Raw genomic sequence first — 12,840 nt, forward strand, 5'->3', positions numbered from 1 at the left:
TCCTTTCCACTCTCTAAAAATTAATGGGAAAAAATATCCTTGGGTGAGGATTAAAAAAACAAAGAACTTGTTTTTTTTTTTTTTTTTTTTTTTTTTTTTAATAAATTTTTTTTTTTTAAATAAATTTTTATTGTTCATATTATTACAAGTGTTCCTTTTCCGCCCCCTTCCCACCCCACCCTCTGCCCTTTCCCCAACCCCCATTGTCCTCATCCATAGGTGCACAGTTTATGTTCAGTCTCTTCCCACATTCCCCTGTCCCCTTTTCCCCAAGAATCATCAGTTCACTCCCCTTCCATACCTCTGATTCTATTATATTCAACAGTTAATATTGTTCATCAGATTTTTTTTTTAATTTCCTTGGTTTTTAGATTCACTTGTTGATAGTTACGTATTTGTTGTTCATATTTTTATCTTTATTTACTTTCCCTTCTGAAAGAACCCCCTTCAGCAATTCATATAATTCTGGTTTGGTGGTGATGAACTCCTTTAGCTTTTTTTTATTAGTGAAGCTCTTTATCTGACCTTCGATTCTGAGTGATAGCTTTGCTGGGTAGAGTATTTTTGGCTGTAGGTTCTTGCTATTCATCACCTTGAATATTTCTTGCCATTCCCGTCTGGCCTGCATGGTTTCTGTTGAGAAATCAGCTGACAATCGTATAGGTGCTCCTTTATAGGTAACCACCTGCTTAGCTCTTGCTGCTTTTAATATTCTCTCTTTGTCCTTTGCTCTTGGAATCTTAATTATGATTTGTCTTGGTGTGGTCCTCTTTGGATTCCTCTTATTTGGAGTTCTGTGTGCTTCCTGGACTTGTAAGTCCAATTCTTTCCCCAGGTGGGGGAAGTTTTCTGTCACTATTTCTTTCAGTATGTTTTCGATATCTTGCTCTCTCTCATCTTCTGGGACCCCCATGATTCTGATGTTGGATCGTTTGAAGTTGTCCCAGAGGTTTCTTACATTATCTTCAATTTTCTGGATTCTCTTGCCTTCTAGCTTCTGTGGAGGAGTGTCTTCTGGCTCTTTATGTTCCAAATCTTTGACTTGATTCTTGCGATCTTCCCTTCTGTTTTTAGGACTCTGTAGAATATTTTTTATTTCAGACAATGTATTCTTTATTTCTTGTTGATCCCTTAGCATTTCTTGTTGATCCCTTTTCATATCCTCATAGGTCTCATTTATTTTATCGGCCTTTTCTAGGAGTCTCTTGAAAAACCCTATAAGTGTGGTTTTGAACTCTATATCCAGTCGCTTTTTGTCCTCCATTTCTTTCCTTTGTGATCTATTTGGTTTAGGCATTTTCGCAGGCAGCTTTCCTGATGGGGCGGCGTTTCAGGGTGGAGCCTACAGCCTTGGCTTCCGTCAGCCCCGCCCTATGCGACTCCTGAGACTCAGGGTCCTTCAGTACTTGTTGCAAGCGCCTCTGAGAGAAAGGTGCCCTCGATTTTCGCCTGCTACCAAACAGTGTAAGCTCTCCCGCAATGGGCCCGAAACTGGGGTTCAGTTCAGTTGGAAGTGGAGTTGGAGGTGGCGTTCACAGCAGTCTGGAGCCCCAGTCTCCTTCCCGTCAGGGCAATCCCGCGGCACAGCCGACCGTCCCTTCTCTGGGGGCAGTGTGCGCGCCTCCGGGACCTCCTTTCTCCGCTACCCCGGGGTTCCGACTTACAGCCCAGCTCCCTATGGCTGAGCCTGAGTCCCCGGGGTCTGGCCCAGAACTGGGGTTCAGAGCAGTCGGGGGCCCAGCACAGTCGGAGTGTTTATCTCCTTTCCGCTATGGAACGCCCGCCAGGCACTCGGCCTCCCTCCTCTCCGGCTCCGTCCTCTCCGCGTGCGCCGCGTGTCTCCGTACCTTAGGCTTTTACAGCTCCTCCGTGCTTCCTTCAGGTTTTCTCCTTGCTTCTTGTTGTAGGATTTCCAGTCAGTCGACTTTCCTGTAGTTCTGGGTAATGTCCATTTTATATTTTAGTTGTATTTATTAAAATTGTTGTGTGCGGCTGCGGCTAGTTGCCTACCCGAGCAGCCATCTTGGATTCTCTCCAAGAACAGTTTTTCTAAAAAAACAAAGAACTTGTGTTCAGGTCTTTGTTATCACAAGGAGAAACTGAAGCCCTTAGAAGTGATGTTGGCACATTTGGCTCTATCCATTTGCATCCACTATTTGACCCTTTTTAATAACTTAAAAACGTTTTTCTTTCTTTTTATCCTGAAGGAATTATTCCACAGCTTTTCTCACGCTTAAACCACCCTGAAGTGTATGTACGCCAGAGTATTTGTAATCTTCTCATCCGTGTGGCTCAAGATTCCCCACATCTCATCTTGTATCCTGCAATAGTGGGTACCATATCGCTTAGTAGTGAATCACAGGCTTCAGGTATGGAATATTAAAATGCTGCTAATTTGAGTATAAATTATTTTACAAATAACGTTTGTTAGGTAAAATTTTTTGAACTTTATATTTCAGAGTTGATGGAATTTGTAGCTTTTAAATTAATAATTGCCATTTATTGAGAGAATAACTGCTTTGTGCTGGCCCTTAGGACATGTGCTTTACACATTATCTTCAGTCTCACAGTAACCCATTAAGCATGGGAAATTGTTCACTGAGCTGAGTAACCAGTGGATAAGAATTGAAACCAAGTTCTAGATTCTCTCTGGGAGAACACTTCATTTATTGAGACTTATTTCTTACTTTCCCCCTATTGATCTGTTAGCTTGAAATATTAATAAATATAAAAGCTCAGTTTGTAAAGAGGCAGCATATCCATGATATTTGATCAGTTTAGTGCACAGAATGCCAGCTATTTAAATGAGTGCTCTGGAGTTGTTTTTCTCACTTGACATGCCCATGGGAGAAACATCTAACACCTATTTTCCCATTTTATTATAGGAAATAAGTTTTCTTCTTCAATTCCAACCTTACTTGGTAATATTCAAGGAGAAGAATTGCTGGTTTCTGAATGTGAGGGAGGAAGCCCTCCTGCTTCTCAAGAGAGTAATAAAGATGAACCCAAAAGTGGATTGAATGAAGACCAAGCCATGATGCAGGATTGCTACAGCAAAATTGTAGATAAGCTATCCTCTGCAAATCCAACTATGGTGTTACAGGTACAGAAAACTCATGCTTTAAATTAATTTTTTTTATAACCATTCTCCCCTAAAACACAATCTATAAACAAAACCCATTAGAAACTGTCATGGAAATATTTGAGGAACAAAGCTTTTAGAATAATCTAAATTGGTTTTACAAATATTTATTGACTAGAGGTCCAGTGCAGAAACTTGGCTTCCTCTATTGCTGGGGGCAACCCTAGCCTCCTGCTCTCTGCAGCTCTGTGGCTGCCACCATTTTTGTTTGTTTATTTTCTGTAATTGAAACTTTGTTCCCTTGAGGGAAAGCCTGGGCACACCAGGGTGTGTGGAAAGCTTGGCTTCCTCCTATCACCAGGGGAATCCAAGCCTCCCTTCTACTGGCTCAGTGGCTGCAGCCATCTTGGTTGGGTTAATTTGCATACTCACTTTGATTGGCTGGTGGGTGTGGCTTGTGGGTATAGCAGAATGATGGTTAATTTGCATATTACTCTTTTATTAGATAGGATTAATGAAGGTTGTGATTATATCATGAACAAAAAGACATTTAACCTGTAGTTTCCAGTGTTTGCAAAGCTGTGTTGTGTCTACAGGTTCAGATGCTTGTGGCTGAGCTGCGCAGGGTCACTGTTCTCTGGGATGAGCTCTGGTTGGGAGTTCTGTTACAGCAACACATGTACGTCCTGAGACGAATCCAGCAGCTTGAAGATGAGGTGAAGAGAGTCCAGAACAACAACACCTTACGCAAGTACGTTTTCATACGTATACTCCAAAAATGAAGCTGCCATTTTCTTTATTTTTTAAAATTTAAAACAAATTTTAAAATTTAATTTTCCCCCATCACCATTTATCCCCCCTGTATACCCTCTTCCACCACCACCCACCTCCTCCCCTTGTCTGTGTCCATGAGTTCTTTCCCTTGTTTTGTTCAATCCCTCCAAGTCTCCTCCCTTCCCAACCCACCCCAGAGTTGTCTGCCTGCTCTCCATTTTGCTTGTTAGTCCAGTTTGCCTTTTTTTAAAAAGTATATATAACAAAATTTTGTCTTCAGTTTTAAGTGTACAATTCAGTAGCATTAAGTACATTTACAGTGTGTACAATCATCACCACTGCCCATTTCCAGGACTCACTCATCATCCCAAACAGAATCTCTGTACCCATTAAACAGTACCTCCTCTCCACCCCTAACCCCAACCCCTAGTTATCCCTGTTCTACTTCCTGTCTCTGTGAATTTGACTACACTGAGTACCTCATATAAGAGTAATCATACAGTGTCCTTTTGTGTGTCTATGTTATTTCACTTAGCATAATGTTTTGAAGTTTTATCCATGTTGTAGTGTATATTAGATTTTTTTTCTTTTTATGGATGAATCTTTCATTTTTGGATATGACACATTTTGTTTATGTACTCATCTGTCAGTTGACACTTGAGTTGCTCATCCTCCTAACTGTAGGCTCTTACAAACAGTGCTTCTATGAACATTGGGATACAGATATCTTTTTTTGTCCCTATTTTGAATTATTTTGTGTATGATTCAGAGGGTTTTCTGGGTGATATGGTAATTCTGTGTTTAACCTTTTGAGGAATTGCCAAATTGTTTTCCACTTTGGCTGCATCATTTTATGTTTCTACCAAAAGTACACATGAATTCCAATTTTTCCATATACTTGGCAGTACTTGTTATTTCTTTTTTGTTTTTATTCTTTTTAAAAATATTATATATTTAATTGATTTCAGAGAGGGAGGGAGAAGGAGAGAGAAAGCAACATCAAAGATGAGAGAAAAGCATTGATTGGTGCCTCCTGCATACCACACACTAGGATGGAGCCTACAACCCAAGCATGTGCCCTGACCAGGAATTGAACCATGACCTTCTGGTTCATAGATCAGCGCTCAACCACTGAGCCATGCTGGCTGGGTTCTTTTTTTAATTTTTAGAGAAAAGAGAGGAAGGGGAAGAGAAACATCAATTTATTGTTTCACTATTTATGCATTTATTAGTTGCTTCTTATAGTTACCCTGCCTGGGAATTGAATATGCAAACCTTGGCATATTGGGATGATGCTCTAACCAACTGAGCTACCTGGCCATTGCCTGATATACATATAAGTTTTTAATTTTGATGTAGTCAGTTTACCTATTTTTTCTTACCCATGTTTTGTGCCATATCCAAGAAGTCATTGTCAAGTCCAATGTCAAGAAGCCTTTTCCCTGTGTTTTCTTTTGAAAGTCTTAGCTCTTAAAGTAATTGATTCATTTTGAGGTTTTGTTTTCTTTTATTTGTTTGCATATAGTGTAAGGTAAGGGTTCAGCTTCATTCTTTTAAAATTAGGTATCCAGTTTCCCAGCACCTATTGTTGCGAAGGGAAGCTGCCTCTTTTATGTGCTGGATTTTTTTGTTAATGTGCTGGATTTGTTACAATGTCATGTCAGATATTACTTCGCTTATATATACACACATATATGTGTGTGGCTGTGTGTTTGTGTGTATATATATATATATATTTATATACACATGTGTGTGTGTGTGTGTGTGTGTGTGTGTGTGTATATGTATATATATATATATATATATATATATATATATATATATATATATATATATATATATAATATGTTTTTATTGATTTTTAGAGAGAGAAGAAGGGAGAGGGATAGAAACATCCATGGGAGAGGAACACATTGATCAGCTGCCTCCTGCACAACTCCCTACTGGGGATCGAGCCCGCTTGTGCCCTGATCGGGAATCAAACCATGATCTCTTACTTAGCTAGCTACAGGGTCAGTGCTCAGCCACTGAGCCACATCTGCTGGACACTTTGCTAATATTTTAATACTTTATTTTTTCTTATTCTTTTATACTGTTTACTTAAACTTGATATATTTAAATTGTTCCTTATTTATATCAAACTCTGTGTCTTCCTGGTCAGAGAGGAGAAAATTGCAATCATGCGGGAGAAGCACACAGCTCTGATGAAGCCTATTGTGTTTGCTTTGGAGCATGTAAGGAGCATCACGGCGGCCCCCGCGGAAACACCTCATGAAAAGTGGTTTCAGGATAACTATGGTGAGGCCATTGAAAATGCCCTAGAAAAACTGAAGACACCATTGAACCCTGCAAAACCTGGAAGCAGCTGGATTCCATTTAAAGAGGTACTGAGAAATCTCAAGCATGTTTCTAAAATGGGAAGTCCTCTATGTGAGATACAAAATTTAAATAAGGGGACTTTCCTTACTGGGAACACAAGAGAAGATTTTGTAAGCCTGTGGAAAGCAGCCTGTGACCAGTTGCTTATAAGAAATATAGAGAAAGGTGTTTTCTTCATTTTGAGTGGGCCTCGGGTGGCAGACTTTCATCTAAAAAGGTTTACACCAAGGAAGAATTTAAAAGATTAGCTGAGAATAGGGCTCTGGCCTTGAGCTGAATATTGATTGCCTGTGATATTCTCATTGAAGATTAAAAAATTTAATCTTTTACCTGTATAGTTTTTCTAAGTCACTGTTTTTGAAACCAATTCTGTGTAGACCATTTGGAGATGATTGGTATAGTCAAATATTTGAGAATCCTTTTAAGTTTTGATCCCCTTAATTCTATATTTTCTTTGGTTTTTATCTTTTCCAGCATTATCAGTTGGGGGAGCCTATTTATTATCTTGTAGTGCTGCTTCCATCTCCTTCCCTCTTCTTTCTTCCCCTCCCCTCCCCTTTCTTCTCCTCCCTTCTCCTATCCTCTCCCCTTACCCGAGAATTTTTTCCCATTGATTTTTAGAGAGAGTGGAGTGGGGAGAGATAGAGACATCGATTGGTTGCCTCTCATACGGGGATCGAAGTGGAATCCAACCTGGGACCCTTCATTCCTCGGGCTGATGTTCTATCCACTGAGCTAAACTGGCTGTGGCAACTTGTAGCTTTTTCTTTTTTTTTCTTTTTTCTTGTCCCTTCTTTCGGTATGTCTTACCTTTATTGTCTCTATCTAATTTCCTTACCTTAGTAATGAGAAAACTATTAAAAGGTACAGTGTAGAAACAAAAAGTGCACCTAATTTTAGTAAATGCAAGCTGCTAAATTGAAAGTAAATAGCTACAAGCAACAAGACAACACCAGCATGAAAGATGGAACTTATTTTGTGTGGCCTAGCCAAACCTTGTTTCTTTGTTTTCCAACAGTGGTTTCTTGCTTCTTTATACCATTCTCAGTTAATTAACTAAGAAACCCACAGGAGGAGAAATAAGGATTGCTTTTTAAAAACAAGTGGAGTGTGGGTATATGTATGAAATGAATAAAAAAAACTTTTGATGATTGCCATTTTAAAGAGTAGTTTTAGAATTAAAATGAATACCTGTGTCTCCCTTCACTTTTTTCTGTAGTGCAGCTAAAAACAGAATTAGCTAAAGAAATACTTTTTACAATAGTAGTCTCAGATGTCCCTTCCTAATACTATCTTCCTCTTCGCAGCCACTATTCTGAATTAAAAAAAAAAAAAAAATGTTTTTATTGATATCAGAGAGGAAGGGAGAGGCAGAGATAGATAGAAACATCAACAATGAGAATCATTGATGGGTTGCCTCCTGTATGCCCCCTACTGGGGATCGAGCTCGCAACCGGGGCATATGCCCTGACTGGGAATCGAACTGTGACCTCTTGGTTCATAGCTCTACATTCATTCATTGAGCTACACCAGCTGAGCTGTTCTGAATTTTTAACTAATTGACTTCTACTTTTAAAAAAAGTAGCTCTTGTTTATTGATGCATTTCTAAATGGTGTATTATTTATTTTGCCTGTTTTTAACTGTATATAGTTGAATTATATGCCATATATGTGTCTGTACTTACTACTTCCATTATTGTTGAAATAGCCTTAGGGTTTTTGTTTTGTTTTCATCATGATTCATTCATGTTTTGTGTACAGCTGAATATTGACCTATAATGGGGAAATAGCATAGTTTAGCCATTGTTCTGTCCTTAGACACTTAGGAGTTTTTCAGTTGTCTTTTTTCTTTTATGAACAACTACATGCTAAGGATTGATTTTAAAAGTCTTTTACATGAAAGCAGAGCCTGCAATTCATTAATTGAGATGCAGATTATTGAGGTAGCTACAAGTAGGAACACAACTATTCATGTGATCTATTCCCTGTCAGTTATTAGAAGGGGTTATGGTATATTTCTGCATACTTCAAGTGATCAGAGATCTGAATTGTTACCAACTTTTCAAGTGATTTCCTAAAGATGTGTCCATCTGACAGCCAAAGCCAACACTGGCTACATCTTTTATTCTATTGCACGGACTGAATTGATTTGACTTGGCATTGACATAGCATAGAAATAGAGAATGCGCCTACCGGCCCTTGCGATCACAGCAGTGGTTTTCTTCCATCTGCTGTGCTTTCATTGCTTATTTGGATTGGAAGAGGAAAGGGTTTGAACAAAGTGAAAACCACCTAGAGCATACCATTATAGCAGTATTTTCCCTCCTTGGAATACCCAACCATATAACAACAAATTAAATGTAGGAACTACTAGAGCAAGAGGTATTTGTATTGGTATTTCAAGGTTACTTTTATGCTAGATTAAATGTGGAAGAAAATAGGGGTCATAATGATAATTTAAACTTGTTTTTCCCATCTTGTAGATAATGCTGAGTTTGCAACAGAGAGCACAGAAACGTGCAAGTTACATCTTGCGTCTTGAAGAAATCAGCCCGTGGCTGTCTGCCATGACTAACACTGAAATTGCTCTTCCTGGAGAAGTCTCAGCCAGAGACACTGTCACAATCCACAGTGTGGGTGGAACCATCACAATCCTACCTACCAAAACCAAGCCAAAAAAACTTCTCTTTCTGGGATCAGATGGGAAGAGCTATCCTTATCTTTTCAAAGGTAAGTATTAGTTGGATTATTAATGCTTTCTGTGTGTGTGTGTGGTAGAAGAAAGTTGTTTCAGGTTAATTTCTATGTCATAAATAGCCAGGAATATCCTGTTTCTTGAGTGATTTTGAATGGAAGTAGTTGGTGCTGAGGACTAAATATTTTCAGTCCCACTCTGTCTGCTTATGAATTTGTAAAAGCGGAACAACCTAGGTGCAGCTAATAATGATAGTATCTAATATCTTATGACCAAACTGAATGTTCCCTAAAGCTCGCAGTGTGCCTCCTTGGCTGTCATTTATTGAGTGCTATTGCTAATTGAGAAGGACATAAAAATGTGGTATATTTTTAACCTGCTCTATTGTACTTTACTCCATTTGATCACCTACACTAGCTGCTTTAATTTTGTTTCCATAGGATTGGAGGATTTACATCTGGATGAGAGAATAATGCAATTTCTGTCTATTGTGAATACTATGTTTGCTACAATCAATTGCCAGGAAACACCCCGTTTCCACGCTCGGCACTATTCTGTAACACCACTAGGAACACGGTCAGGGCTGATCCAGTGGGTGGATGGAGCCACACCCTTGTTTGGTCTTTACAAACGATGGCAACAACGGGAAGCTGCCTTACAAGCACAAAAGGTTGATAAAAATTCAACTATACGTCCCCTTTTATTTGAATGTGCCTAAACAACTATATTAGTTGCTGCTGTTATATGTGAAATAGTTCTAGGCTTTACTGCACTGGGGCATTTTTGTACGTTTGTAAGTTAAAGAAGGAACAGATTTGAGGTACCTAGGAAAGTGTTTTTGAGGGTCATTTTCTAAAAATAAAGTTGTGATAGAAATAATGACATTGGGTTAATTTTCTAGACAAATATAGGGAGATAGGATGATAGTATGGTTAATACTTAGCAACTTGATAATTCACATCTTAAGTGCTTTTTGTTAGGCTTACTCTAAATTAAAATTTAAATAATAGATAGCTTTGACCCAGGTTCTTTTAAATTAAATAGTAAGAAACAATTTAGAGTTAGTCACTGTTTTGTACCTGTGAAATTTATACTTTGATTTAGACTAGGAATTTTATTTAGAATATATTTTAGCTAAGTATCTTAGGGTTTAGTATATGCCAGGAACAGTAGTACTAGGTGCTATGGATATAAAGATGGATTTTTATACAATCTCAATCAACCTCATGATTGGTAGGTATAGGAAGAAGCAAGAATTTGAAAGGAATCAAGCTATAAAGTAGGCATAGGAGGCTACAGAGCAATTATTGAAAGATAACTTAGATATGGGAGTCAGAGATAGGCTATCAATTTTTTATTGATTGTCATGCTGATGAAAATGAAATATATGTATAAATGATAGAATCTAAACAGAATTATATGTTACAAAGAAGAATGTATATAGGATGTTGAGCTTGACTTGAACTTGAAGAAAATATAACAGTAGACCAACTTTTTAATAAAGTAATAATAGTAGGTGTAGTACCTAATTTTGAGAAAGGTATTAGACTGTAAGAAAGACGCATAGTCCAGAAGAATTGGCTCTTTGGTACATGAGACTCACTTGGGTGGGTGGAGAATGCCACAGAAAAATCAGTTTTAAAAATACTACTTTGCATTCAAAGTGATCTTTTACCATTATTTAAATAAAGTTGATCATTTAAAATAATTTTTTTTTTACAGGCCCAAGATTCCTACCAAACCCCTCAGAATCCTGGAATTGTGCCCCGTCCTAGTGAACTCTATTACAGTAAAATCGGCCCCGCCTTAAAAGCAGTTGGACTTAGTCTGGATGTGTCCCGGCGGGATTGGCCTCTTCATGTGATGAAGGCAGTGTTAGAAGAGTTAATGGAAGCCACTCCCCCAAATCTCCTCGCTAAAGAGCTTTGGTCATCTTGTACTACACCTGATGAATGGTGGAGAGTCACGCAGGTATGTTTTTGTTTTTCATTTTAATCAGTATTGTTTCTTTTGCCTGCTTTCTGTCTTGTCCTGTTTATCTGGTTCACCCTCCGCTTCCTCCCTGCTTTCCTTCAGACTTAGTAGTTTGAGACCTGTATTTGAATCTTACAAGATACAAGAGTCCTGGTGCATGACATTCATGCTCTGGGCGGGGGGAAGGTTTCCCTCAGCCCAGCCTGTGGGACCCTTTGGGGTATGTCCAACTGCCGGCTTAGGCCGGCTCCCCTAGCATTCTGATATCATTTAAGCAGGACCAATGAGGACCATCGTGTTGTGTATAGCTGCTCAGTGCAGAGCCTTCTGTGACCATGCATAGCAACCCCGAGGAGCACTAGCTATTTATTTAGAAACAAAGGAGTAGGATCATGGAATTTTGTGAATTTTAGAGCATTGGTCCATGTTGGAAGGAAATTTGCTAATTCTTTTTTCTTATTTCCCCACCCCTTCTTCTTTAGTCTTATGCCAGATCTACTGCAGTCATGTCTATGGTCGGGTACATAATTGGCCTTGGAGATAGACATTTGGATAATGTTCTCATAGACATGACAACTGGAGAGGTTGTTCACATAGATTACAATGTTTGCTTTGAAAAAGGTAAATTTAACTTGTACTTTACATTATTAATGAGGGACAAAGTTTTTTTTTGGTGAAAAGACAAAAATATCATTTGTCTTTTAAAGGTAAAAGCCTTCGTGTTCCTGAGAAAGTACCTTTTCGGATGACACAGAACATTGAAACAGCACTGGGTGTAACTGGAGTAGAAGGTGTTTTTAGGCTTTCATGTGAGCAGGTATGCTGTTTTCTCTTATACCTCTTAAATTAACAAATAATGTGGCATGAAAAACTACATTTTCATGAAGAAACTTATGCCAAAATTTAAACTCTTCTGAAAACAGGTTTTACACATAATGCGGCGCGGCAGAGAGACTCTGCTGACGTTGCTGGAGGCCTTTGTGTATGACCCCCTGGTGGACTGGACGGCCGGGGGCGAGGTTGGCTTCGCCGGTGCTGTCTATGGTGGAGGTGGCCAGCAGGCTGAGAGCAAGCAGAGCAAGAGAGAGATGGAACGGGAGATCACCCGAAGCCTCTTTTCTTCCCGAGTAGCTGAAATTAAGGTGAAGCCAGTGATAAGTCATTGTTATCTTTTTGTTAATAGAGTTAACATATCCATAAAAAAGTTGAGTAAAACTTTTTCTTAAATTTTTTTGCAAGATTGTAATGTATAACATTGAAATGGCAGTGAAACAGGGCAATGTGATGTCTTTTTATTAGAAAATACAAAGACACACAATGATGTGAAAAATTCTATCTTTTTAAAAAGGTTGAAATGTGTTTGCCAATGCCTATTTTAAGTGTTCTATAATTGGATAGCCTTCCTTTGTTCTTGGTTTTAATATCCTCTAGCCGTGATGCTCCTCTTGTTTTGTATGATGTGACAGTAACTGTATGGGATAGTAGAATTGAGTCTCACTTTGTGGCTTTGTGAACGTGGACACTTTCGTTACTGTGTGAAAGATGGGTGATGCCATCACCCCCTCAGGGTTTGGTTGAGATTTAAATAATTTGTGCAAGATATCCTTCTAGCATGATTTCTTTGAGAGACATCATCATGTCTCATAGTTGACCCTATAAAAATCTTCCTAACCATAATTTCTTTCACAGGTGAACTGGTTTAAGAATAGGGATGAGATGCTGGTCGTGCTTCCCAAACTGGACAGCAGCTTAGAGGAATACCTAAGCTTGCAAGAGCAATTGACAGATGTGGAAAAACTGCAGGGCAAGCTGCTGGAAGAAATCGAGTTTCTGGAAGGAGCTGAAGGAGTGGATCATCCTTCTCACACTCTACAACACAGGTTTTTTTTGTTTTTGTTTTTTTAAAAAATATATTTCATTGATTTTGTACAGAGAA

The 12,840-nt window shown here is 38.8% G+C and overlaps 1 protein-coding gene across 2 annotated transcripts in view; it reads left to right on the forward strand.

The window, feature by feature from the left end:
• Positions 1 to 12,840, forward strand: part of SMG1 (SMG1 nonsense mediated mRNA decay associated PI3K related kinase) — a 101,126-nt gene that overhangs the window by 66,115 nt on the left and 22,171 nt on the right. For both annotated transcript variants that reach the window (XM_084880755.1, XM_084880754.1), the window contains 11 exons: positions 2,208 to 2,369; positions 2,886 to 3,103; positions 3,679 to 3,833; positions 6,018 to 6,240; positions 8,719 to 8,965; positions 9,371 to 9,600; positions 10,653 to 10,901; positions 11,387 to 11,525; positions 11,612 to 11,721; positions 11,828 to 12,046; positions 12,594 to 12,784. In XM_084880755.1, the coding sequence (XP_084736881.1) occupies positions 2,208 to 2,369; positions 2,886 to 3,103; positions 3,679 to 3,833; positions 6,018 to 6,240; positions 8,719 to 8,965; positions 9,371 to 9,600; positions 10,653 to 10,901; positions 11,387 to 11,525; positions 11,612 to 11,721; positions 11,828 to 12,046; positions 12,594 to 12,784 (2,143 nt within the window). The remainder of the gene's footprint in view (positions 1 to 2,207; positions 2,370 to 2,885; positions 3,104 to 3,678; positions 3,834 to 6,017; positions 6,241 to 8,718; positions 8,966 to 9,370; positions 9,601 to 10,652; positions 10,902 to 11,386; positions 11,526 to 11,611; positions 11,722 to 11,827; positions 12,047 to 12,593; positions 12,785 to 12,840) is intronic.

This window comes from Pipistrellus hanaki (assembly GCF_964339955.1).
Source record: "Pipistrellus hanaki genome assembly, chromosome: 4".
In the NCBI taxonomy this organism is placed as follows: domain Eukaryota; kingdom Metazoa; phylum Chordata; class Mammalia; order Chiroptera; family Vespertilionidae; genus Pipistrellus; species Pipistrellus hanaki.